The sequence below is a fragment of the Psammomys obesus genome, unplaced genomic scaffold (genome assembly GCF_907164565.1).
Source record: "Psammomys obesus unplaced genomic scaffold, mPsaObe1.curated_primary_1811, whole genome shotgun sequence".
NCBI lineage: Eukaryota > Metazoa > Chordata > Mammalia > Rodentia > Muridae > Psammomys > Psammomys obesus.
Window position 1 is genome coordinate 15,045,081 of NW_026596131.1, and position 26,148 is coordinate 15,071,228.

At 53.1% G+C, this 26,148-nt stretch overlaps 1 protein-coding gene across 8 annotated transcripts in view; it reads right to left on the minus strand.

Annotated features, from left to right (window-relative positions):
• Slc38a10 (solute carrier family 38 member 10) overlaps window positions 1–9,836 on the minus strand; it is a 46,160-nt gene extending 36,324 nt beyond the window's left edge. For 4 of the 8 annotated variants that reach the window (XM_055592110.1, XM_055592108.1, XM_055592106.1 and 1 more), the window contains exons 1-4: window positions 9,500–9,578; window positions 8,207–8,753; window positions 6,120–6,237; window positions 180–225 (exon numbers count right to left, since the gene is read on the minus strand). In XM_055592110.1, coding sequence (XP_055448085.1) covers window positions 180–225; window positions 6,120–6,237; window positions 8,207–8,329 — 287 coding nt within the window. In that variant the 5' untranslated portion in view covers window positions 8,330–8,753; window positions 9,500–9,578. Of the gene's footprint in view, window positions 1–179; window positions 226–6,119; window positions 6,238–7,937; window positions 8,179–8,206; window positions 8,754–9,499 lie in introns of those variants that run through there. The other 4 variants (XM_055592111.1, XM_055592109.1, XM_055592107.1 and 1 more) reach the window with 2 other exon arrangements.
• Window positions 9,837–26,148: the final 16,312 nt, after the last annotated feature.

Sequence of the window (26,148 nt, forward strand, 5' to 3'; positions counted from 1 at the left end):
TCGAAACAATCCTTTTAAGGCCCAATCAACTGACCTCTGACTGTGACTCACTCTCGAAGCGCATTAGCATTAGAAGCGAGAAGCCACCCACATGTGACACAGCCCTCACCCCTAGCACACACCCCAGTCCTCCCACTGCGGCAGGAGGAGGGCCGGGGCTCAGCAAAGCTGCCACTCACCTGGTCTCCACCAGCATCTTCCCAGCCTTGCCGTAGGCATGGAACGCTAACAAAGAGAAGAGAGGGGAGCTCGGTAAAACACATACCAAGAAAAGCTGGGAATGGCAGTTTGAGGAGCATCTGTTTGGTGGATAAGGAGATATTTTAATCCTGGTCCCAGACTTTAGAGCCACCATCCCCCTACCCCCAAATGAAACAATGTGAAACAAGAACAAAGCAGAGGAAACCAGCAGGGGTTGTTGTTTCACATGAAATGTTAAAGAGGGGGAGGAAGCCAGGACCCTGAGAGTTAGCGGTTCCTGCCCATGAAGCCATGAGTAGGCCTGTTTAGAGTGTACCAAGGAGGCAGAACTATCCTCACTTCGGGCATTAGGGGCAGAGGAAGCGGAAGGACTCAAGAGCCATCCCTGCCCCACAGCCCAGTATTCACGTCCTCCTTCAAAGGGACACTGCTGAGGGCTTCCTATTTGTCCTGTGATTGTGACCAGCACTAGGAAACAGTCTTTGCAAGCATGGCAGCCTGGAGAAGGAAGGAACAAGAGCTCTGAGACTTGCCAGTGACAGAGCCCTGATAAGCTAGCAAGCATGGCCACAGCCGTTCTCTAGGAAAGGGTCTCTGCCTTTCCTTCCTGACCCACAACTATTTCCAGCAAATGAGGAACTAAATGCTCACTCAACAAGGTCCCTCAGGGCTATCCGGTCCCCCACTGCTTCAGAAGGCAGTGCATGTGACGGGATGGTCTCAGCCTTGTCGCAGCCCTGGTTTCCTGTCCCCTTGTTTCCTCCCTCAGTCTGGGCCAGCAGCCCTCGGAGGTTGGAGAACAGGAAACACACATCCACTGGGTATAAATGAACCAAACAAAATCCTTGTTACTTTTAACCGGGGAAGAGGCACAGTGTTGCCAAAAGCCACAGTTGGCATCAGCCTCAGCTTGGCCTGAGGACAGCAAAGACTTCAGCCTCTAGGGGTCACTCTGGCCTTTCCCAGACTCCACTAGGGAAGAAAACTAGCATATTGCACAAGTTCATGCTGCAATGACTGAAACCCAGTGCAGAATGTTACCCAAGGCCTGGACAGAGAATTCCAAAAAACTAAAAGAACTCCAGAGGCAATGATATCCACAGCTGCTGCCATGTCACCAAAGGATACGTGTTTGGATAATGTCTTTGTACACTGTGTAAGAACATCTTTGTATGCTGATTTCTGTGCAGACCTGATTCAGGCCAGACTTTGGCACTGTCATTTTTATGAAGCATATCCTATCTCAATGGTTTGTAACCACTGTTCTCCAACGCCTTCTGACTGGACAAATAGCTGAACAGCCAATAGCTGGGCTGGAAAATTAAGGCAGGTCTTCAGATGCTCAGAGAGGGGTTCCCTGGTGGGGACCAGAGAGAGAGAGTCACCACGAAGTGATATGAGAAGGAGATGGCAGAGTGAGGCTACGATGGCAGTAATGGGTAATGTGGCTGGGAAGTAGGCCAAGACAGAATTTTTGGGTTAAAATAGCTGAGTATCTGCTCAGCTATAGCACTTGAAGCTTTTAATAAATATAAAGGTTTCCATGTCATTATTCAGAGGATAATGAAAAGCCATTTTCTTGTCCTATGGAGGACAAAAAAAAAAAAAAAAAAAAAAAAAGCCATATTTTTATAGACACTCTCTATGCCCTGTGCCAGACACTCAACATACGACATGGAGGGGACACTTGGCTAGTGGTGACATACACCTTTAGTCCCAGCACTCAGGAGGCAGAGGCAGGCAGATCTCTGAGTTTGAGGCCAGCGTGGTCTACAGAGTGAGTTCCAGGACTACAGCGAGAACCTCCCCCGGCCCCTGGTGGTGGTGGTGGGGGGGGGGGGGGCGGACACAAAGCGCCTAAGCACTGACCCACTCCAACACCACTGTCTTTCTTATCCTTCTAAAAATTTATGTATGAGTGATCTATCTGCATGTACACTTGCATGCCAGAAGAGCCCATAGGATCCCAGTATAGATGGTTGTGAGCCACCATGTGGGTGCTGGGAATTGAACTCAGGTCCTCTGGAAGGGCAGCCAGGGCTTTTAACCACTAAGCCATCTCTCCAGCCCTCCAACTCCATTCTCATTCCTTCTTACTCCATAAAAGCAAAGTGGGTCTCTTGCACACTTGAAATCCAGAACATCCTGCCCTAGAAAACTCCAGAACATACATGCTTCCAGCACAGTACCATGCAAGGCATCAGCTAGGCAGAAGGTAGTGCTGTGTTCGCCCAGATCACTGTCAACAGGGCCGAGGCCAAAACCAGGCTTCTGCCCACCTGCTGAGACCTGAGAAACAGGTCCACAAGACCTCAGGTGGAACTGACTCCACTCTCCGCCAACAGCAAGGCAAGAAAGCAGAGCTATTCAAGAAACGGTCACAGAGGAGGGTGCTGCTCGTGAGTACCAGGCACAGGTGAGGCAGAGAGGGAAGGCCAGTGACTTCGGCTGAGCTGGTCCTGGAGGAGCAGCAGGAACAGCCCTGGACCCCCTCTGCAGGATGGGCACAAGCCCAGCAGCACTGGGCCGCTGCACGGTAAACACTGTCGGCTCCGGCTGGGACTGCAGAGACAGGTGTCGGGGAGCTGCGCCTCGGTCTTATCGCCAAACCACGGGACAGGCACATAGCTCGTATCACTCAAGAGCAGGCAAGCAGAGGCATTCTGCTACTATGCCCCAGCAGGCGCTACTCTAGGCCCATGAGGAGGGACAGGTACACCGACCATGAGCCATGGTGACAGAACCAGCAACACCACAGGTCACAGCTGAGAACGCAACAGGCTATGCGGATATCACACAGCATCCATGGCTGGAGGAGGTGGCTTCCAGCCCAGTGCACACTCCTAGGGCAGCAGCTGAAGCTCGAAGAGTCTCCCAGGAGTCACAGATACATCTGTGTTACCTTCTACCCTGACGGGTTTTTGTCTACTTGACACATCCAGACCTATCCAGAAGAGAAAATGCCGTCCTCAGATTTCCTGTAGCGTGTCTGTAGGCATTTTCTTGATTACTGCATGCTGTGGGAGGACCCAGCTCACTGTAGGTGGTCCCTCCTGGCCAAGTGCTCCTGAGTTGTATAAGAAAGCAAGCCGAGCAAGCCAGTGAGGACATTCCCCGTGGTCTCTGTGTCAGTCCCTGCCCTGACTTCCCTCAGTGAGGACGGAGTCTGATCTGAGAGTGTAAGAGAAAACAAAACCCTTCTTCCCCAATTCCAGTTGGCCACCGTGCTTTATCAATGCACTAGAAACCCTAACTAACACACCTTCTGACATCAAACGGGGCTTAACGAAGGCCAGGTTAAATGACAAGCTGGACACGGAAGCAGGTTTGAAGTTTATAAAAAAAACATTCAAAATCACAACAGCAAAAACAAAACACAGCAAACTGATGCCCCAAATCAGCAACACCCACACTGTGCTACAATTCCCCACCCTGTAGACACCGATCGATCCTCCAGGGCTGGGGGAGCCAGAAGTGAGGTCACTACCACAGGGGCTGATACTGTTAAGACTCAAATGCAAAGTGACCAATGTGGAGAATAGGTCCCCAGCCCTCCCACGGAGTGCAAATGGCAGGCTCCTTGTTAGAGACATGGCTGCCACCCTGGAAATTCTTCACCTTCTTCTACCATCTCCCACTGAGGACAAAGGCCATCTGCCCATCTCATCTACAGAGCCCCAGTGCCCATGGTCCAAGCCAGGTCCACTGTCATGCATCCACAGACACAGCCATCCTTCAGGCCTGCTGTGCCTTGAGGGAAGGTGGGGGGAAGGAGGGGTTCACCTTTCAAGCACCCTGAGGAGCTGCATCACAAACACACAGTGAGTCCTGGCCCATCAAGAGGACAAGTATGAGAGCAAGGCAGGTGTGTGTCCAGCTACAGAGGAGGGCTCCACACCACCTACAGGCCAGCCCACGGCAGGAGGCCGCCCAGGAGCGCCTCCTCTCTACTGTTCTAGCCCCATTAGCCAGTCACCCTACCTTGTAGACAAAGGGAAACAGCGCTGAGCCCACAGGTCCAGAAGACTATCTGGGGACTGAGGGACTAGGACCACAGAGATTGGGATACCGAGAAATTGTCCGGGCATCCACAAAGCTCTGGAAAACTGAGGGCGCAGAAGAGAGGTTGTCTGAGAGTCCAGAAGACTCTCTGTGGGTCCATACAAAGAAGCCTTCTTGTTTCAGATCAAAAGCATAACTGAAGACCACTGGCATTTGGGAATCTGCTGCCTCCAGCACTTATCACATTCAGTTAAAGCTGGCGCCCGGGCAGCCAGCACTTGGAGGTGGCCACCTGACAGCTTTCTCTCAGTCTTTCACACCTGGACAAACCAGTCCACCTCTCAGGGACCTTTGAAGAATAACTGACGGGCCAACCAGCCATCGGATGCCATGACCTCCCCAGCGCAGCTCACTTCTTTGATAGAGGAGTCCTGAGCTGAAACTCTGGCTGCAAACAGTAACAGAAATCTCAAAGGGAAGGGACCACACACTGCAACGCGGCTCCACGCCACCAAGGCACCCCCGAGCGCCTCACCCCCTGGGTTCTGGCGGGGCAGAACCAGGCCATCCCAGTGAGGGTCATGTTGAACCGGTAAACCTCACTTCCTCAAGCTGCAGTAAAAGACCTTTACCCTGCCTTCAGAAAAGAAAGAAGGAAGGCATCCCTTGGGTTCTGACTCCAGGAATGAACAGCAGGGTACTGGTGCCACCGCAAAGCAGACTAGGGAAAACAAGGGCCACACTACAGAAGCCCATCTACAGAAGGTGGCAAGGCAGGTGTGCACCTCATGCCTTTGCAGAGCACTCCAACTGAGGTTTTAGGAACTTTAGGGGCTGGAGAGATGGCTCAGCGGATAAGAGCACTGGCTGCTCTTCCAGAGGTCCTGGGTTCAATTCCCAGCACAGACATGGCATCTCATAACCACCTATACTAGACTCTGATCCTCTCTTCTGGCGTGCAGGTGTACATGCAGATAGAGCAGATAGGTGTACAAGCAGATAAAGGCATGGTGGTGCATGCCTTTAATCCCAACACCCAGGAGGTAGAGGTAAGTGGATCTCTGTGAGTTCGAGGGCAGCCTGGTCTACAAAGCAACTGCCAGGGCTGTTACACAGAGAAAACCTATGAAAGAAAGAAAGGAAGGCAGGAAGGCAGGCAGGAAGGAAGGAAGGAAGGAAGGAAGGAAGGAAGGAACCTACTTTATTTTGCTACAAAACTCTGCACAGTGAGAGCTAGGAGCAGAGGCCAGGCAAGATGCAGGTGAGAGCCACATTCCAGCCACACCTTGGCTGGTGGGTCAGGAACATTCCCAGGAGGCCAGGAATTTTCTTTTCACATTCGCCCATGAGGCTAAGTCCCAAGAACAGAAGAGTGACATTCTGACTCTCATGCCAAAGAATCCCAGAATGAGCTCTGGAGCAAGAGGGTCCAAGCCTCGCATGCGGAGAACCAGGCTTCACATGGCAACATGACGGAGGACAGGAGAGTAAGGCGCCCTGAGCGCCCAGACCACCTTGACACAAGTCATTAGCTGAACCTGTTTTAAACTGAAGAGAACTAGAGGGAACAGAGCTGCACTCAACAGTCCTGGGAGAAGGCCCAGCCTTTGGGCAGGCAGGGCACTGAGTCTCGGGCACAGCTGGACTGAGGCTTCCAGGAGCTGGAGTTAGAGGCAGCAAGGCAGCAGAAGGTTATGAGCACAGCGGTTCTACTGGGCTTGAAGGTGAGCATGTGCGTCAGTCCACATTTAAAAACAGACAAAAAAAAACCCCAATGCTCTCCAAAAAACTCCTTATGAAAAAATAGAAGAAAGATCTTAACCAAGAAGAGCAAGCGCCCAGGCCCCCAGCAAGAGCACCGTGCTTCTGGGAAGGGGCCTGGCAGCGTTGCCAGCATTCTGGAAGCCAGGTCTTACCTAGGCCGGCATAGGTTCTCCTCTTGCTCAGGCTGGCCGACTTCACCAAGAACATGCAAGACTGGTGTGTCATCCAGGAGCAGAAGACCAAGAGCAGGGCCCCCAGGACGATGCCACACTGCAAGATGGAGAGAAAGACATTTGCAAAACCAGACCTTCTGCATGCACAGCTCATGCAGGCCCCCAGGGCTTCACCTGCTTCAGTGGGACACCTGGCAGTGATGCTCCCCTAAAACGGAAGCAAGAACCTTGAGTGCTGTTTCAAAGGGCCTCGTTAGTCCCAGGTCTGCTGGGTGAGGTCATCCAGCACCTACGCTCCCTGCGACCACCACACATGCTGCGTCTTTAACCACCTTCCTCAACGGCCTGTGTGTAAACACAGTCTAGAGGTTTAAGAATGATGTGTGCCTCACTTATAAATTAAACAGATGCTGGCTATACATTTCTGCCACTACCCTGAGGTCTTTGCCCTTCAGAAAAGAAATGTCTATGCACAAACCATTTACAGGGTTTATCACATCCAGTTAAAGCTGGCATCCAGGCAGCCAGCACTCGGTGATATGGATGGGTTTAACAATAACTCAACACAAGAAAGCAGCCCAATGGCTTTCAAAGGTGACTAGAAAAACAACTTTAGTCCAACCATGCAAAAAAGTGTTATTAGCCTGCCGCGGTGGCACATGCCTGTAGTCCCAGCATTCAGAGAGGCAGAGGCAGGCGGATCTCTGTGAATTTGAGACCATCCTGGTCTACAAAACCAGTCTAGGCCAGCCAAGGTTACACAGAGAAACCCTGTCTCAAAATAAAAAGAGAAAAGGAAAAAGAAAAAGGAAAAAGAAAAATTATTAAGGTTCAATGGCATGAACGAACTATGCTGCAGAAAAGAAGGGCAGTGAAGGCAGCAGACTGTGTTGCCATGTACAGAATATTTAGGGAAGACTAATTAATAACAGGGCTAGGCAACACATGATAGGGCTGAGGGAGAGGGGGCGGCTGATGACAGGGGGTGGAGGTGACTTTTGGGGTAACAGAACTCTATGCCATATCCTGCCACAGCAGCCACATGCTGTATATGTCCACCACAACTCAAGGCACCACACCCTGAAACAGCGCCATTTAATCCCATGTAAACCAGCCCTCAGTGACTGTGCCATCTCCGGGGTCAGTGGCTTGCACCAGGCATGATGATACAGGGTCTTTAACCCCAGCACACAGAAGACAAAGGCAGGCCTCTCTGTAGGTTCAAGGCCACCCTGGTCTACACAGCAAGTTCCAGGCCAGCCAGGGATATATAATGAGACTCTGTCTTGGAAAAAAAAAATAAAATAAAGACATTAGTGGCTTGAGGATGCAGTCCAGCAGTATAGGGTTCGTTTGGAATTAGTGCATCAGCACTGGAACTGAAAACATATAATCAAATAAACAAACAAAACAAAATGCTTACAGCAGTACATCAGTGCGGTCTGTTACCGAAAGGGGAACTGTCCGTTCTATTCAGCCATAAAGCTAAAACTGCTCAAAATAAAGAAATACATAAAGCTTATCAATATAAAAGAAAAAAAATAAACACAACATGACATCACTCTCTCCAGAATGGTTCAAAGACCCATGATACCCACACTGCAAATGTCATGATGCACTTGGGCCTCTAAGGCCTGTGCTGGCACATCCCCTCTGCCCCACCATCCCTAAGGCGGGATCTGTATGTCCCTCAAAGGAGCACAGGCACGGTCTATCCACAGCATGGGATATGAAACACATGCTCATTCCTATACACCATGACCCCACCTCCTCCAGGTCAAACCAGCGCACACCAACCTCTGGCACAAGCCAGCGATGCGCAGTAGTCCTCTGGTGGACAGGGGCAACTAGTAAGTGTGCCAGTGTTACGGAGTTCCTCAGGGTACAGCAAGGCACACATGTCCCCTCACTTCATGAGTGCCCACCAAGAGTGCACCTCAAGTATCCGCACTTTTCTCCACACCCATAACAATAAAGTGTTTCTTTTTTTAAACTGCCAGGATCACTGAACAGACCTCGCTAAACTCTAAGTTTTTTGGTAGTGTGCCTACTAAACACTAACACACATTCTCCGATGTTCTGCTGGACTCAGATGGTTGCCCCATGATCCCCGGAGGAGATATCAGTCCAGCGATGGTAGCTGACAGGCTGCAGGCACACAGTGTGACTGTTTCTAGTTTCACGTGCATACTGGGCTCCCCTTTCCGAGGCCGATCTTCACATGCTCTAGCAGAAGCAGAGCAGCACGTACAGTAACGTTCCAGTCCAGAGTCTGCTCACGCGCCCGTGCCCACACAGCTACCAGGGAACAGGCAGTCACACTGCACAGGCAGGCAGCAAAGATGACAGAGTTTACTCCCGCCAATACTCAAGTCCAAGTCCCAGGATGCATGCACTTCTGCTGACAAGCAAGTTTCCATGGGCACGGGGACATGTAGACACTCCAGAAACACCCAAAAATGACCAACTCAACACTGGGATTCACAACTCAGTTGTCACCCCAGATGGTCTAGCTCTGTCCTCTGCCGGCATTCATCAACCACATCAAACACCTGACACAGGAACCCTAGATGCATTCTCAGTCAGGACAGGATGCAGAGGATCAAAATCTCCCTGATAAAAAAAAAAAAACAAAACAACTTTTTCTCTATTTTTACCCTGATATATGAAGTATAAAACATGCAAAGTGGTTGTTAGTCTAATATGAAATTATCAAGGACCCATTTACACTTTCAAAATGCCTATCACGGATTCCTTTTCCACCTCACCTCCGACAGTCCTCGGGGAGGGAGTGGGTGCCACTGTCTCAACAGCACACGTGGCATGAATGAGTGAAGGGAGGCGGGATAGGGGAAGCCCCACCGCTTCCTTTGTCAAGAGAGTCATTAACCCAATTTGACGTCTCCATCTGCTTCCATAAATCAGTGGTAGATTCAGCAACGCCACGTCGAGATGGCCATCTTTTCATGTGGCATTCAACGTTGGAATAACACTAAACTTTTTTGTATGCCTGCCATTTCCAACTGGGGTGCTATATGCACAGACTGGACCAAACGAATGCTTTAAATCACCTTGACTAAAGCCCGGTTGGAGGCCGGAGCTGAGGACCAGCTCGCTTCCGTACAGTCGGTCAGAGTCAAAACCAACCAGGTGAACAATATAACACAGTCAATCCGCTAATTTCCCCTTCTCTGTGCCCTTCCGGACAGGCTTAGCGGACGCGGAGAGCACAGATCCAAACGACGACGCGGTCCGAGGACGTGGCTCGGCCGTCCCTTCCCTCCCGCTGCGCTCACACACCCTTCCCGTCAGCGGAGCACTTCAAACCGACGGCCCCCGCGCCGCGCTCCCCGCCTCACCTGTTTGAAGCAGAACGGCATGGTGAGGACGCTGACCCCCACGATGCTGTTTACGACGTTGGTGATCAGCCCCCACTTGGAGGTGGAGGCCGCGGTCATTTTGAGGGTCTGGGGGCCGGGACAGCGCGACCTCGCTAACCCTAAACCTGGAGCAAGAGGTCGGCACCCAGGCGTCGGGGAGGTCAGCCTCCAGACCCTGCCAGGCTGCGCAGCGGCCGCTCAGCCATGGTTCCAGGTTCCCGCCTCCGCCTCCCCGGAGTGGAGCACAGACCCGGAAGAGCCCCAGGCAACGCTAGCAACACCTCAGCTCCGCTTCGCTGCCTCAGGCACACAAACTTCCGCCTTCCAGGCGGACTCTGCCAGGAAGTGACGGTACGGGGGGGGCGGGACGAAGCAGGACGCCAGCCAACAAAAAGCGGATGTGTGGCCTGGAGAAGGCGTGGCTTGGGCGGCCCTGAGGCGGGGCCAGGCGTAGCCCTAGCCAATAAGAAGTATGTGGAGGCGGGACTGCGGGATGTGGTAGGAGGGGTCTGAATCAGGGCCGGCCATAATCTGTGTTCCGGGTTCCGCGCTTCTTGAAGCTCTTCTTCGCTGGTGTCTGGGGCCGCTAGGAGAGAAGATTTTGCGGGGTGCAGCCTCTAACCGGAAGAACAAGAGAGAAAAGGAAGTACTAACCTTCGGGTGAGGAGTGGGATCTTGAGGGTTAATTTTCAAGTCCTTCACCACAGGAAGAATTTTGGGTCGCGACTGGCGGGAACCGTCACTGTCTAAACTGAAAGCTAGTAACTTATTGGGGCAAAGTGACCACTTATGTTTTACAGGTGAATCTCCGGAGACCGAGAGGTTCAGAGACTCAGAGTCACACAGCTTGTAGGAGGGAGCATGGGGTGTGACTGCGTGGTCCCCAAAGCAGTGGGCGAAAATAACTTACTGCTCTAATGTGAATAAAAACCAAAGCAAAGGTAAGAGGGAGGGAGCAGAGAAATCCAGGAGGACGTCAACAGATGGTGGCTTCTGGACTTGGAAGGACTAATGAGAAGTCTTCCTGGAGTAACGGACGTTAAGGAGACTGAAGAACAGAGAAAGCTCCAACCCGAAAATGGATGACTGGCACCTGGCTGTGTCCTTGGTGAATGAATCCCTAGAGACCTTATGTCTGAAAAGGACTCCACAGTGATTCTAAGCAACCAGAGTTGTGCATGCCGGGAGGAATTACAAGCTGCCCAAAGAGGCTCTCCTAGAAAACAAGTGTGAGGCCCATGCAAGATCATGCGTCCTAGACAAGGGGCAAATTCTACCAGCATCAGGCTCGGAGCTGTACTCCTCAGGAGAGGGGGGGGGGGAACAGAAAGAGTAATTGGTGGCACACGCCTTTAAACCCAGCACAGAGGAGGCAGACAAGCTGATCTCTGGAGTTTGAGGTCAGCCTGGTCTTCGGAGTGAGTTCCAGGACTGCCAGAGGTACATGGAGAAACCCTGTCTCAAAAAGGGAGAAAGAGAGAGAGAGTAGTTGAATATAAAGCCAAAATATAAATGGCTCTATTCATTTTCTAAAGTGAAGTCACCCGCAATCTATATGAACTTTTTTGTTTCCATATTCATGTAAGTGACATTCAGCCTTGAGAAGGGGTTATTCCCAGAAACTTGGACACTCCCTTCGAATGCCAACACTCTGCCTCATCACCCCTTTCCCTGCCATCTTGGACTGCTACTCTCTAGAGTGATCGCTACTTCTCTTTAGCCCTTACTGAGTATAGATATATCCCTGAGGCCAACGACCACTTGTCTCTTAATATTCAATTCTTCCATCTTCCAACCTGATAGAAATTTGGACCACCAAAAGCGAAGAGCCTCAGTTTCAGGACCACAGGACTGAGCTCTCGCCAGTGAGGAGTGAGCAGAAAGGACAGCTGAGTCTTGTAGGTCAGTCCTAAGAAGCTGGTAACTTCCCAGTTCATCATGGGATTTAGAACACAGACATAATGATAGAAGGTCATTTTAGACCTTAGGGAACAGGGCAGGACCTGGGCAAAAGTGAAGCAACGAGTCAGAAGGAGCCTGGATGCCCAGACACCATCACAGAGCAGACCGGCTGTGCCAGTCCTTGACCACTCTCTCTCTCAGTTGCCCCATGCAGTAGAGACAATCCGATTTAACCATCTGTTATTTTGTATTCTGTTTCATGAAGCTAAACTACAGGCTTAGTGAATAATTGTGCACTGGAGTAGTGACATCATTTTTGTTTGTTTTTGTTTTCAACATAGGGTTTCTCTATGTAGCCTTGGTTGTCTCAAACCCAGAGCAATCCACCTGCCTCTGCCTCCTGAGTGCTGGAATCAAAGGTGTGCACCACCTCGCCCAGTGGAGCGTGTCCTTGCATCTTTCACTTACGCCAGTGGAACTCTATTTTCCATGTTCCTCCACAGCTTTTTCCTGCAGCATGATTTGCAGATTTCACCATCATCCTAGGAGTGTGCTATGAGTCATTCATTCTTCCTGCTAACATCTCAGAATATGTGCTCTTCCTTCTCCTCAGGGCACCTGACTTATTTCCAGTTGTGTTCCACTAACACTAATGATTTGGGGCTCTGATGGGCTCAGATGGTACAGTACCTGCCTAGTATGCAAAAAGCTCCTTGTTCCAGCCCCAGCACTTCGTGAACAGGGTGGGGTGGTGTATACCTAGGGTCTCAGAAGGATCAGAAGTTCAAGGTCATCCTCAGCTATAATAGTGAGTTCAAAGCCAGCCTGGGCCAAAGGAGACCCTGGCTTAAAAAAAAGAAAAGAAATTATACAATGAACATTGACTGTTATGCTTGTCTGCTTGATGTGAAGGTTAAACCTAGTCTCAGGTAAACACCTAGAAGTAGAATTTCAGCTTCAAGAGTATGCATATAACCTCTGATCTCACTTGGTCTTGCCCAGTTGCTCTTCCGAATCAGAAGGCTGCTGGTTGACATCAAAGGTGGCCAGACCTCAGTTAGGAGTCCAGTGGTTGCTGCGTCCCTCCCTCAGTAGCTTGGGCAGAGCACTTGCCTCACCTGCACTAGGTCCTAGCTCCAATCACAGCACTGCAGGAACTTCAACAGTAAAACGCCTAGAGCGGCCTTTGGATTGGCCTCCCCAGAAGGGCCAGATGCCTCTCAGACCTTTCACTCTCTGTCACAGCTCTTCAGTTCTGCTGTTGTAGCTCAGACACTGCCATGAGCAGTATATAAACAAACAGGTGGGTATTCCAATAAAACTTTATAAAAACAGGATCTTGCTAGTTATCATCAGTTCAGCCAATCTAATGAATCAAACAATATTGTGCTTTGAATTTCTTCTTTCTAATCATGAATGAGGTTACTTACCTATTCATATTTTTACCATCTATTGTTCTTTGGTGAAACACATGCTCGTTTGTTGTTTTTCTTTTTGGCAGTTTGTTCTTTGGAATTTGGGGTTCTTTGTGTGTGCTTGGCTCTCCATTCGGGTGTGTCTGCTGTCTCCCGACATCGCCTTAGGTTGCTATTGTTGCTGTAACAACCACAAATTCAGCAACTGAGGGGCTGTGGAGGTGGCTTGCTGCCGTGGTGTGAGGACCAGTTAGGATCTCTCAGCTGCCGTAATCCCAGCCCTCTGGGAGAGACAGATCCCTAGAGCTAGTTAGACGAGCCAAACCAAGCTCGGGTTCAAGTAATGCTGTGATTTAAAGGACAGCATAATCATGAAAGATAGCCCGTATCAGCCACAGGCTTCACATACATGCACGCGCACGCCCACACAAGCACGCCCACACACATGTGAAGGTGAGTACACACACAATCTCAGCAACTGGATACAATCCTTAACTCTTGATTCTGGAAGTCAGAGGCCAGTTCAGTGACACTGGACTAAAATCAAAGTGTTGGCATGCTCCATCCTCTGAGACCTCAGGAGAGTCTGGCTCCTGCTCTTTGGGCTGTTGGCAGAGCTTGGTTCCTTACAGTTCCGGGGCCTGTTTTCTTGCTGGCTGAAGGTGGTGACCACCACCATCTTCCACGTGACCAACCAAGGGAGAGACAATCAGTCTCTTATGTGGCATCTTTGCCTCTGCTGGGGACTATTCCCTCCAGGGCCTTCTGCCTCAAGTACACAGGCAAAGGCTCTGTGGGCACGTTCTCACAAGCTCTGGGAATTAAAGGGTGCATATTTCCCAGGGGCCGCTCTTCTGCAATCGCCCTCGTGATACAATTCCAGTTGTGTCTTTTTCATAAAAGGTTGCTGTGTTTTATTGCTCCCTGTCCCATCCCAAGCTTCCTACCATCCGGTCTGTAAGGACCTGCCCCTGGTGACGTGCCTCCCTCTGCCCCTTCTCTCTGTATGTTGTTTGCCCCTCCAAATCCATACACTGAAGCCTTGGCTACCTCAGAATACAACCTTCTTTGGAACTTAGTTCTTTGAAGATGTCCCGAGTCAGAATGAGGTCAAAAGGTCATTCTGAATTAAGGTGTTCACGACCTGCAGTGTGACGAGTATGAAAACGAGAGGCCTGGGGAGTGGAGAAAGACTCAGTTAGTAACGTGTTTTGCAAGCTGAAAGCTGAGCTCAATCCCTAGCACCACTGTAAAAATTGGAATGGGGGTGGCACATACTTCTGATCCCAGTAGTGGGGGCGCAGAGCTAGATCCCTGGGACTTGCTGGCCAGCCAGCCCAGCAGAACCGGGGAGCTGACACCCTATCTCAACCAACAAGGTGGGGCTGGAGAGATGGCTCCAGGATTAAGAGCTCTGGCCAGGCTTCCAGAGGACCCAGGTTCAATTCCCCATACCCACACAGCCTCTCACACCCGTCTGTGACAGCAGTTCTAAGGGTCCAGCACCCTTCGGCCTCTGTAGGCGTAAACACCAGAAACAAAGGTTACATTTTTTGTGGTTTTTTTTTTTTTTTTTTTAAGGTGGGTGACTCCTGCAGAGTAACACAGTTGACCCCTGACCCGGGCGCATTGCTGCACTCAGGGAGGCAGAGGCAGGCAGATCTCCGAGATCGAAGCCAGCCTGGTCTACAAAGAGTCCAGCACAGCAAAGGCTACACAGAGAAACCCTGTCTTGAAAACGTCCCCACACACCAAAAAAAAAAAGTAAAGATAAGGGTCTTCCCAGCCAGACAGTGGTGACTGGTGACAGCCAACACTCAGGAGTCAGAGGCAGCTGTTAAGTTCAAGGCCAGCCTGGTCTACAAAGTGAGTTCCAAGACAGCCAGAAATACTCAGAGAAACTCTGTCTCAAGGCAGGTGCTGTCCTCAGGGAAAGCCAATGAACGCACCATGGACTGCATGAGGGATGTGACGGCCGCCAGGCAAAGGGACAGGCATGGTCCTGTGACGAAGACCTGACCCAGAGAACCACAAAGGTGGTGTGGGTTTCAGTGAAGCCTTTTCAGCCATGCATGGCTCTTCCTCCCTCTTCTCTGCTGCCTGGAGATGTGAGGTGTGGCGTTCCCACAGCCTCCATGGACTCGGCTGCCTTCTACCCCTCGTGCAAAAGTAATCAGGAAAGACGCTAGTCCGTCTTCAGAGTCCACTACCATCTCCTGGGACGATGTCTCGATCTGGGTTATAGTGCTGTCTTACGCAGTTTTGATCTTAAATGCCACCACAAGGTCCATCCATGTATTGAGGGTCAAGGTGCTAACAGGAGGCAGGCAACCTTTAGGAGGTGGAGCCTGATCTCAGGAGGTTAGGTCACTGTGGGTGTGCCTTAAAGGGGAAGAACCCTCCCCACCTCTCTTTGCTTCCCAACCACCACGAGGGTGAATAGGTCTCCACCAGGCACTGCCGTGACTGACTGTACCCCTTAGAGCCAAAGCAACAAAGCCAAGTGACCATGGACTGAAACCTCTGACACCAGGTTTGATAATCTGGGCTGCATTGCACAGGAATGGAGCACTGGCCAGCACCAGTCCCTCTCTCTAGGACTCTCTCCAATGCTGTCCTGGCTTCACTGGGCCACCTCTGCTCAACCCCCAGCTGCCAGCATCAGTCCCCACCCACACCACCCCCTGCCTGGCGCATAGCCCACCCCAGCCTCCTCTCCTCCCTGAGCCCACCTCCACCTTAGTTGTGCTAGTGGTCCTTCCTGCGGCTTAGGTGCTCCTGGTGCCTGCATCTGACCTTCTGTGCACTGAGCAGGCTGGGGTGCAGCCGTGTGTGTGTGTGTGTATGTGTGTGTGTGTGTGTGTGTGTGTGTGCGCACTCTGCTGTGCAAGGTCTTCCTGCGCTGTGCCTTAGTAAGAAGGGTACAGACTGGACATGCCTTCATCCCACTGGCCTGGAGCAAAGCCTGAGTGGGGCCTTGGGGCCCAGCTTTGTGGGCCTTGCAAGAAGTGGACACTGGGGCCTAAGAGCCTCTCCTGGTGTGGCCTTGAGGTGCACCCACTGCCAGTCCCAAAGAGTGGGAGGTTACCGGCTCCCCTGTGCCGGCAGAGGCAGATCTTTGTCTTCCTACTGGGGCTTGAGAGCTTGGGTGGCCTACCCCCACCCCCACACAGAAGCCACTCAGGGACAGCCTGACAGTGTGACCTTTGCAGATGTTCCCAGCTCAGACAAAGGCTGCAGATTATAATCTTGGCCACCAGGAGGAAATGTCCCCTGAACCTTCCATTATCATGCTGTAATTAGTGGGCGCCATTGAGAATTGGACAAGATGGAAAACCTGCTTCATCTACATTTCTTGTCTCCTTTTCTTAAAATTCCAGATGATCGAGAGAAGCGGGCTTAGAAAGCCTCTCGGTCTGCTCCTCTTCCGCAGAAATACAGCAGGGTACACACACACAAGGCTGCCCCTGAGAGCCTTGCAAACTTACCCTGATGAGAAGGGGCACCATCACAGACCCCTCCCCAGCAAGTTCACATACCTGGTGTCTTGTTTACACAAGAGTCAGAGCCACAAAGGCATGGGGACAGATTGAGCACGCTCCTCTCCTGATACCCTCTGCACCAGGCAGACCTAGCCCAGAAGCACCACCGCCAGCACAGGGTGTCTGCCTAGCACAGCAAGCTGGGGGCAGCCGGGCCGTGTCACCCAGCCTCAGTGTGAGGTGACATCAGAGCTGAGCTCTGGCCAACATGCACTCAGCTTCCCAGGTTCCTGCCCCGGGGACCGTGTGGCCCAGGCCACAGACAGGAAACATCATAAAACTCAGAACCGACACTTCCTACTCCTCAAACTGCACCGTAGATGGTGAGGTGGGGTAGAGGGCAGAGGGATCAAGAAGTGGTGGGTGCAGCCACCCCCATCCCCAGGAGTGCCAGGGAGAGGTGGCCCCAGGGGCTTTGTTCACAGATGGAAACACTGATACCACACTGTAGAAGGGCCAGGGTACCAGTGCCGGCCGTGCCTCGCTCAGGGCTTCCTGAGGTGGGTGGGAAGGGCCAGGGGTCCCGTCCAGCTTCCTCCCATTCTCCCCTATGGTGCTTGGGATGCAAACTATGGGACTTCCTGGTGCCAGATACCTACTTTACACTGAGCTATATTCCAGACCTTGAAAGCTCCATTCTGCTCAGTTCTGCCTTGTCCCATCAACAGACCAAAGAGCAGAGGGCTCTCCTGCCTCCCACAAAATTGTGCCCAGTCAGGCAGGACTCGCCTAGAAAACATGAAACCGACAGCTCCAGGGAAGACATGGCCTTCTGGTACAGGGTAACTGGACCTCAGAGAGTCCTACCTCATGAGGGAATTCCTGAATGCTTGCTGGATTCCCCACTGTAGAAGCCTTTGGTGTCACAGACACACACATACACACACACACACCACCAAGCCTCCTCCAGGTGCTCCTTCACTCTGTGAGGCTGAGAAACAGGGCAGTGACGGGGGTGCAAGGCTCAAGCAGGCACAGCTGACAGTCCTGGGGCAGAGTTGGGCTGCATCCAGGTCCCCTTGCAGCAGCTGCAACCCTAAGCCCCCTCACCTCCCCAGTGCTCTCAAAGGTGGCTGTGCAGTGGCCCCAGGGAGATATGCCGGAATGCAGCAGGCCCAGGCCCAGCTCCCCAGCCTCCTGAGCCATGCCAAGGACCACGCAGACTGAGCTCCTATGAAAGTCCCCGGCAGCAAAGCAGTGATAGAGGCGGAACACACAGGGCTCCAATAAGCCTATGCTGGAAACAGGGCTGGAATGGACAGTGGGAGATGGCCTGCATGGAGGCAGAGCCTAGGCAGGAAGAGAAGGCGTAGGGCAAGGAGTGGGCAGGGGGCTAGGAGGGGCCAGTCTAAGCCAGGAGTGTATTTATGCCAGGCCATCTGCACCCTGTCTGGCAGATCACCTAGAGACATAGTCAAGAGCCATGGAAAGTCTGCCATGCAGCAAAGGCCTGGTCTCACGTGGGTCCTTGCTGCTGGAGAGTGAGCCTGGTAGCTGAGCTTGTTTACCGGTCACCAGAGACTCCAGGGCAGCAGGGGTTGGTTGTCTCAAGCCAGGAGTGACAATGGTCCCAACAGTCTCCTAGGCAGAGCCCAGTGCCCCTCAGTGGGATTTCCGGACAGACAGAATGTTGGCTTGCTCCTTCCCTCCTCGAAGGGAGCCCTATAGGCCAGGGGACTGCTCTTCCTTTCGGATATGCCCCCGGCAGCCCCAGCGTTTGACTGGTGAGGAAAGGGATTGCTGGGTCACAGACCCCTGTGCAGAGAGGACAGCTGCTTCCAGGGGAACCGCAGCCCTGGGGAGCTGGGCTACGGGTGGCGCCTCACTTCCCTGGGAATGATAGCGATAGCATCAAACTGAGCACTGAGCTCAAGCCTGTAATCCTAGCAGCATTAGGGAGTGGGGTTGGGGAATTAAAACTTCAGGCCAGCCTTGGCTGCATGAAACCCGGGGGTTTGTGTGTTTGTTCTTTTTTATGAAAACTATTTTTTTAAATAATTTTTTTTTATTTTATGTGCCTTGGTATTTTACCTGCATGCATGTCTGTGTGAGGCTGTCGGATAACAGGAGTTACAACTGTGAGTGGCCATGTGAGTGCTGGGAATTGAACCTGGGTCCTCCGGAAGAGCAGCCACAGGACCCTGCTTTGTTTTGTTTTCTTTCTTTCATTTTATTTTCTCTCTTGTCTTTTTTTTCCCCTGCAAATCTGGGTCTAACTATGCCACTTTTGCTGTCCCTAAACTTCACTGTGTAGAACAGGCTGACTTCAAATTCACAGGGATCCGCCTGCCTCTGCCTCCCAAGAGCTGGGATTAAAGTGGTGGGCCACTGTACCTGGGTTGGTTTGTTGTTTTTGTTTTTCTTAAATAGTATGATCCTAGTCAGCAGCCTGGGATACGACAAGCCACAGGGAGCTGCGAGGGGAGAAACAAGAGCTTTAGCCCAATTCTAGAATTCTCCTTGAGAATCCATCAGCTGGCAGAGCAGGGTAGAACATGGATCTGCAGTCAGACTGTTTCCTTCCTAGTATCTTCTCAATATACAGTGTCCTGTGCCACTCCATAAGAAATAAGAACCAGGCTGGCGGATGGCCCAGTGGTTAAGTGCACCTGCTGCTCCTGCAGAGGGCTGGGTTTCATTCCTGGACCCCATGCTAGACCTCTCATGCTCCTTCTGGGAGATCTGATGCCTCTCTGGCCTCCACAGGGTACTATGTACATGTGCTACACATACACACATGTGGTACAAATACATATACTTGGGGACATACACAAACACATAAAAAATATTTTTTGAAAGTAATAAAAGGATCCAGGCAGTTGTGGCACACACCTTTAATCCCAGCACTCAGAGGCAGAGACATGCAGATCTCTGTGAGTTCAAGGCCAGCCTGGTCCACAGGGTGAGTTCCAGAACAGCCAGGGCTACACAGAGAAACCCTGTCTCAAAAAAACAAGAGAAAAGCTGGGTGGTGCCCACGCCTGTAATCCCAGCACTCGGAGAGGCAGAGGCAGGTGCATCTCTGTGAGTTTGAGGCCAGCCTGGTCTACAAAGTGAGTCCAGGACAGCCAAGGCCATACTGTGAAACCCTGTCTCGAAAAACAAAAACCAAACCAAAACCCAAAAGCAACAAATCAGAGCTTCCAACCAAAAATTGCCCTTTTCTCAGGAGTAGCCAGGAAAGGGATGACTGGAGGCTTCTGTAGGCCACAGAGAAGTGGGGTTAAGGAGCTGTCCATCACACTTGATGGCCAGGAGCAGGTACAGCAGGAACAGAGGAGCCCTGAGGTCAAGCAACAAAAACTGCCTGTATCAGCACTCCTCCCAGGCCAGGCTCTGAGGGCAGTCCTAGGCCCTGGCCCTGTCTCTGCAGGTGACCATGACATAAAGCCTGGTACTACCAAGAAAAAAGCACATACTTCAAAGCAGCATGTAGTACAAGATATGTGTGTAACCCCAGCACTTGGGAGATCCGTTCAAGGCCAGCCTGGGCTAGATAGCAAAACCCTGACTGGAATTTTTTTTTTTTTAAGAAAAGGAAAAGAAACACACCATGAGGGCCACGATGGATGCTTTATCACATTCCTATCTCAGAGGTGACCTCTGCACCCAGCAGCCAGCGCTTATCACCGGAAGGAGCCGGAGCAGGAGTTCCCTCCGGAGAAGAGTGCTCAGACTTGGACGGGGTGGGACAGGAGTGAGGGTTTGTGAACAAAGACCAGGTGAGAGCATAAATCAGCTGCCCTATCACATTTCCTGCCCTGCAAGCTCCTGTAAAACACAGGAGAAAATTGACCTGTCAGGGGGATAGATGGGCGGCGCCGGCACCCCGCCCCCAGGATGGCTGGCCATCACCCTGAGGGCCCACCGGCACTGTGTGGCCCCAGACGGAGCAGCCTGCAACCGCCCAGCAGCACGACGGGTCCGGCCAGCCCGGGGCGCTCAGCTCCCTGCCCTCACCCCCTCCACCCACCCCTGGCAGACAGGCCCAGCTGCTGAGCCTGTAAGCTATAAAGCAGATGGAGACCAGGCCTGGTGTTGGAAGACAGCTCGAGTGCCTTTTAAAAAATGTAATCTCTTTTTATTTCCCCCACTCTGCCCTCCCTCCTCTCTCAAGACCATAACCTCCAGTCACCCCTCCCCTCTTCCCTCGCTGCTGGAGGTGACCTTGGTGCCCAGACCTCAGTGTGAGGCAGCTAGAGCAAGCAAGGACACCCTTCTCACCTTGAATATCTGTACCGGGAGTCTGTCCGATGGTGGTGTGGGAGAAGGCAGGCTGTGGTGTGTCGAGAAACTGGCCCCTCCAAGGTCACCTGCCACCTGCAGATGCCCAGTGCAAGAGTCCAGGACCTATAATGGAGCCCTGAGGCTTCAGGTGATGGCGGGGAACTTCTGCAGCCCATTCCTCTGGACAGTGGAGGCTGATGCCTTTGTACTCCAGGAACTCAGTAGATCTAGCCTGACCTCTTGCAAACTCTTTCAATGCAACCCAGTTGTTTGCTGTCGGCCCATTTCATGGTAAAGGCAGCAGGAAAGGCAGCAGGCAGCTCTGGAGGTTGCCCTATGGTCAGTTAGTGGATAGCCACGCTGGGCTAGCCTCTTGTCCATCTGGGTCCCTCACAAGCTCCCAGCTGTGAGTGGTCCAGACAATCCTTCTGACCACTGGGCCACAGCCACAGTGTTCCCGAGGCCTGAGGGTCACCCCCACCTCTCACACTGTATCTAGGAGGCCAGGTGAGTGTTCTCTGTGGTGACAAAAGCAAAGGGGGGGAACCTTCCCTGGGGAGCATGGGGCTTCCCTCAACAACAGGGGTCAGGGAGAAGATGCTCCCTGGGGACTAGTGTAAGAAAGACACTGGGTTGGCACAAAGCTCCTGGGCCTTGGAGGCAGTCTGCCAGGGGAGGGCGATGGCAAGCTCTCAGGCAGGTCTGGGTGGCCAGAGCAACAGACTACGGGCATCACGTGGCTAGGGTTAGACAGAGCTGAAGATCTCACAAGAGACGCAGACCGTTGAGAAGTCAGGAGTCAGGGAAGCTGGGAGGAGCCGAGAGGGGAGCCAGTGGTTGCACAGGGCTGAGCCAGCGCAGTTGGCTTCCTGGAGGCAGAAGTCACCACACAGACCTGGGCCGGCCTCCTGCCCTGCAGGGGTGCAGTGATTCTCCAAGAGCCAAGGAGACAGCTGCCCAGGGCACCTCCACCTGTCTCCTGAACCCTGCATGTCTGGGTGTGGAGGACGCTAGAACCACCGGGGTCCTGGGCTATACACTATTGAGGGCACATTCCAATCTTCCAAGAGAACAGTGCCAGAGACTGCACAGTCTCATTCCTACATCCCTCAGCCAAGAACCTGAACAAGGAGGCACCTTCAAACAGCCTCTCTCAGCAGTTGCTCTAAGGTCTGAGCTGCTAGCAATACACGCCCAGGGCAAGCTAGCACAGCCACAGCCTCCCAGCCCTTCCAATCAGGGCCCCTAATTACAAGCTCCCCAGAGCTCCAGGCTTTGCTAGCCCAGGCCTGAGGAGGCCTGGCTCAGGGTCACCCTAACTCACTGTGCAAGCAGTGGCAAACTGGGCATACTGGTCACCACCCTTCTGTCTGACTCCCTTCTTTTCCTACCTCCTCAACCTGCGCCCCCTCCTCCTCTTTGTCAGAGGCCTCTGAACTCCAGGGTATTACACACTGGACCTTCCACGGCGCAGGAGTAGCCCTATGGAGGGCAGCTCTGGCTCACGGGGCCACCTGCCATGGAGAGCAGGTTCTAGCCACCAGGCCCGAGGCCAGCATGCTATGGGACGCAGTGAGTGGCCATGAGCAGACACTGGGCTCTGGGGCCTGCCCAGCCCATCTGAGAAAGCCTAAGGGTGATTGTGTGTGAACAAACAAATCACTTGGGACCTTCCCTGTTCCAGGGTGTCCTTGGCCTGTCCAGGGCTGTGGGGCAAATAGGCACGGAAAATAACCCTTTCCGGTCCAAATTTTGTGTGTCTGTGTGTTCTTTTTTTTAAATTTAAATTTATTTTCTGTGTCTCAGAGTGTTTAAGTTTCTAACTGACGGAACAAAAGAAAACCCAGGAAGCCAGCAAGCTTAGGGGCTCCTGGCGGCGATGTTTCAGGTTTGGGGTGGGGGGAAGAAGGCTGATGTTTCAGGTTTGAGGTGGGGGGAAGAAAGCTTAGAAACTGCAGCTCCGACCCCAGTGCTGGCAGCGGCTGCTTCAGTCACAGGGCGGGAGACGCTGCGCTCTCCTCCATCTTCCCTCCGGGAGGCTGAGGCCACAGGGATCACTGTCCGTGCCAGCCGACGCCGGACTCCCGTTCCTCAGTGGGGCCGGACAGGGCTGCCTGGAGCTCTCTCTTCCCAGACACACAGCTCTCTCCCACAAAATAGTTTAATGCAACTTAATGGCTTGAAGTTGATGTAAAAATTACAGGCACACGGCTGGGGTGGGGTGGGGGCCTCGTAAGAAATCCTTTAGAAAATATAATTGAGTTAATGGAGCCATAACTGCGGCTCATTTTGGGGGTAATTGGCCCGCTTTTTGTCACCCCGTCCATTTACATACTCCTGTTTTCTTTTTGCGATTGATTTTTTCTTTATAAAGTGGGCCACTTTACTGCAATTTTTAAAGCCCCAGTGATGAATAAAACCTCATCTCCCCACTCATTAAGACACTGGAATTAGCCAGGCCCAGGGCCCCACCAGGCAATTTGCTTAACAATCCCAAGGCTGCCGGCAGCAGGAGGGGCCAGCCTCCGGAAGGTGGGTCCAGACCCCGATCCACCTCCCAGGAAGGAAAGGAGGACAGAAAATCTCCTGCCTCCAAGGGCCCAGCCTTGAGCGTCACAATCTTCCCTCCCCTCCTCCCGCCTTCCTCCCTTGCTGAAGGCTCCGGCCTTGGACTCTCTGGCCCTGCAGCCCGTACCAGGGCCGTCACTCGGAGGTCCCACCCACCAGCCTCTGATTGCAGCCCAAGGTCACACTTCCTAGAAAATATTACTATTTTTAATTATAAAAATCTACATACACAGAGTGAGTGAGTCTGTTAGCACAACAGGACATAAAACAGAAACTGAGCTCTGTGGAGGGCTTGAGGTTCCAGCACCAGCGCCTAGGCATTCTCCCTCAAAGGGGGGCATTTGGGTAGGCACCCCTAAATGGGTCTGAGCCCCTCCCCCCAACCTGCTGCTGGCAACCTGGTCTTTGATTTCTTTACTTTCTTTCTCCTTCTGGTCCTGCGGATGAAACCCAGGGCCTCCCAGGTGCTGGGTGGCTGCTTCTCCACTGAGCTCTGTCCTGCTCTCCATTTATTTACCTTGTTTGGAGACAGTCTCACCAAACTATCCCAGCTGAGCCGGAACGCCCTTCCCTGTAGCTGAGGCAGGCCTTGAACTTCCAACCCTCCGGCTGCAGACAGAGGCCTGCAAACAGCAAGCCCAAGTGCCCTCCTTGTCACTTGGCCACCATCCACAGTGGCATACATGGCAACAGGGGTGTGTTTCCCGACCTTGTAATACTTTCTTATATGTGAACAGGCGACCGGCATCGCACGCTTCTGCCGTGAAATTCTGCACCCAGAGTTTCTGTCTTAGTGTCGCTTCCTGTTGACGTGATAAAGTATTCTTAAAAGTTGGGCATGCTTGTTCTTCTGTCTGGGTTGTGGGGACCGGCACTTTCAGCTCCTTGGAGGGTTCCTGACCTGTAAGGGTCCCACCTGTCATCCAGACATGGTTCCAACTTGGTCTGTGGAGCGGCCTGGGGCCTTCGTGAACACTTGGGTGACAGTAACCGTATGTCCACACCCAGTCCCGCTGCTCCAGGCCAAGTCCTCCGTGGAGCCAGGCAACACTGTGGGCGTGGCCATGCTACTACTCTCTCTCGCCTGTGCTGGGAGCGGGAGCCTAACTCTGCCCACGCAGAAAGGAGGCACAGAGCAGACAGGTCTCTGGACCAGAGCCCGGAACGACAGGACCTACCCGCAAATGGTGCCCTCTGCTGGCCACGCAGTCTCTGGTGGGAAGGCTAATTGGCGCCCGGATCAAGCATCGTGGGCTCTGATTGGTCACACGGGCGGTGATTGACAACAAGACCGGAAGCGGTCAGTCAGAAAAGCTGTCTGGGCACCCGGTCTGGATCAAGCTCGCCCTACAGACGGAAAACCTTTGTCTTCCCACCTGTGCAGCGTGGCTCCAGCCCTACCTAGTCAGAGTTGGAGTTACTTCCGACCCAGAAGCCTCTGTCTAAGGGAGAGAATGTCCGGAGGGCCACAGCCATCCCAAGAAAGCTGGCTGGCAGTCCAGAGTGTCAGGCCGAGAGAGCTCTGCAGCTGAGCTGGGTTACACCTCCGCTTCCTTGTTCTCCCGGGAGTGTGGACAGCTGGGACACCCAGGGTGCCTGCCCGCTAGCTGGCAGTGTGACAGACGCTCTTTCCCTGTGTGGGAGAACGGACAGCTCCACCCCTGGGGTCAGGTGTCTACTTCCTGGACCCTGGACCAGGGTGCTGATGCAAGCAGGCGTTCCTGTCGCTTGTGATGAGGCTGAGACACACTGCGGTGTACTGTGGCTTGTTCTATGCCACTGGAAATCCAAGTACGTTTGCTCATGTCCCTCCACTAGGTCTGAGTGGAAGGGCTCTTTGCCAGGTCTTGAGGATAGGCAACCCACTTACCTGCCAACGCCCCAACTCCCTGCTGAAAGGGACAGCAGCCTGAGCCTGTGTGGCCCAGCAAGGCGCTCTGGGCAGGCAGGGCAGACAGAGCTGCAGACCCTCGAGGAGAGGAGGCCACGGCTGAGGCCAGGACAGTGAGCAGAACTGCAGGACAGTCCCATCCCACAGCTTCCCTCCTGTTCAGGACCCCAGAGAGCCCCAGAGAAGCATGGGCCGCATTGGAAGCCGGGATACCCATGCCAAATCACACCTGTCCGGCCTTTGGGGGTGTGAGCACTCCCCGACAAACAGCCATGGACAGCGGGAGCCAAATTCCCCACTCTCCACCAGGGCCTGCCCAGGGTGCTCCTGGTCTGGCTGCTTCCCTGCAGTGTGGCCTGACTGCTTAGCTCCTCACAGCCACCCCTACTGTCCCTCTGCCCCACAGTGGCCCTCCATCCCCAGGCGGCCCCAGCTACCTCAGGTGGGTGCCCAGATCCAAGCAGACTGTGTGCACTTGGAGGCCCAGCTGCAGCAGCCCTGTCCGGGCGCCATTAGTGGTCCTGCTGCCTGGGCACATCTGGCTCCCACTCAGGCCCTGGTACTTATGGGCTGTAACGCCAAGGACCTCCCTCCTCACAGGAAAACAGACCCTCTGAGAGGACTGGGTAGAAAGAGGGGCGTCCCTGCCCCGTGCTAGGGCTCAAAGAGAGGGGGCAGAGAAATGCCCCAGACGCCTGCTATGTCTCCACCCAGGATTCTGCTCCACTCGCCTGGGGTAGGGGCAGTGGACAGGGCTGGGGTTGTGTATTCTCTTCCTGGGGGAGAGATGGAGAGATGAAATGGCCATGTTGGGAGCTGGACATGCAGCATGTCCCAGGCAGCTCCCAGGGTCTCACTACACAGCCATGGCTATCCTGAACTTGAGGTGTAATCAGGCCGGCCTCAGACTTGTAGCAGGTCTCCTGCCTCAGCCTCCTGGGCCCTGGCATTACAGGCTCATGCTGCCACACATAGCTCCGGCAGCTGTTCTCTGGAACAACTGGAGGCTGAGGTCACCAGGAGGCCAGCAAGGTGGGGGAGGCCCTACTCCCCCAGCAGGAGCCCCCCCCACTCCCCCCTGGC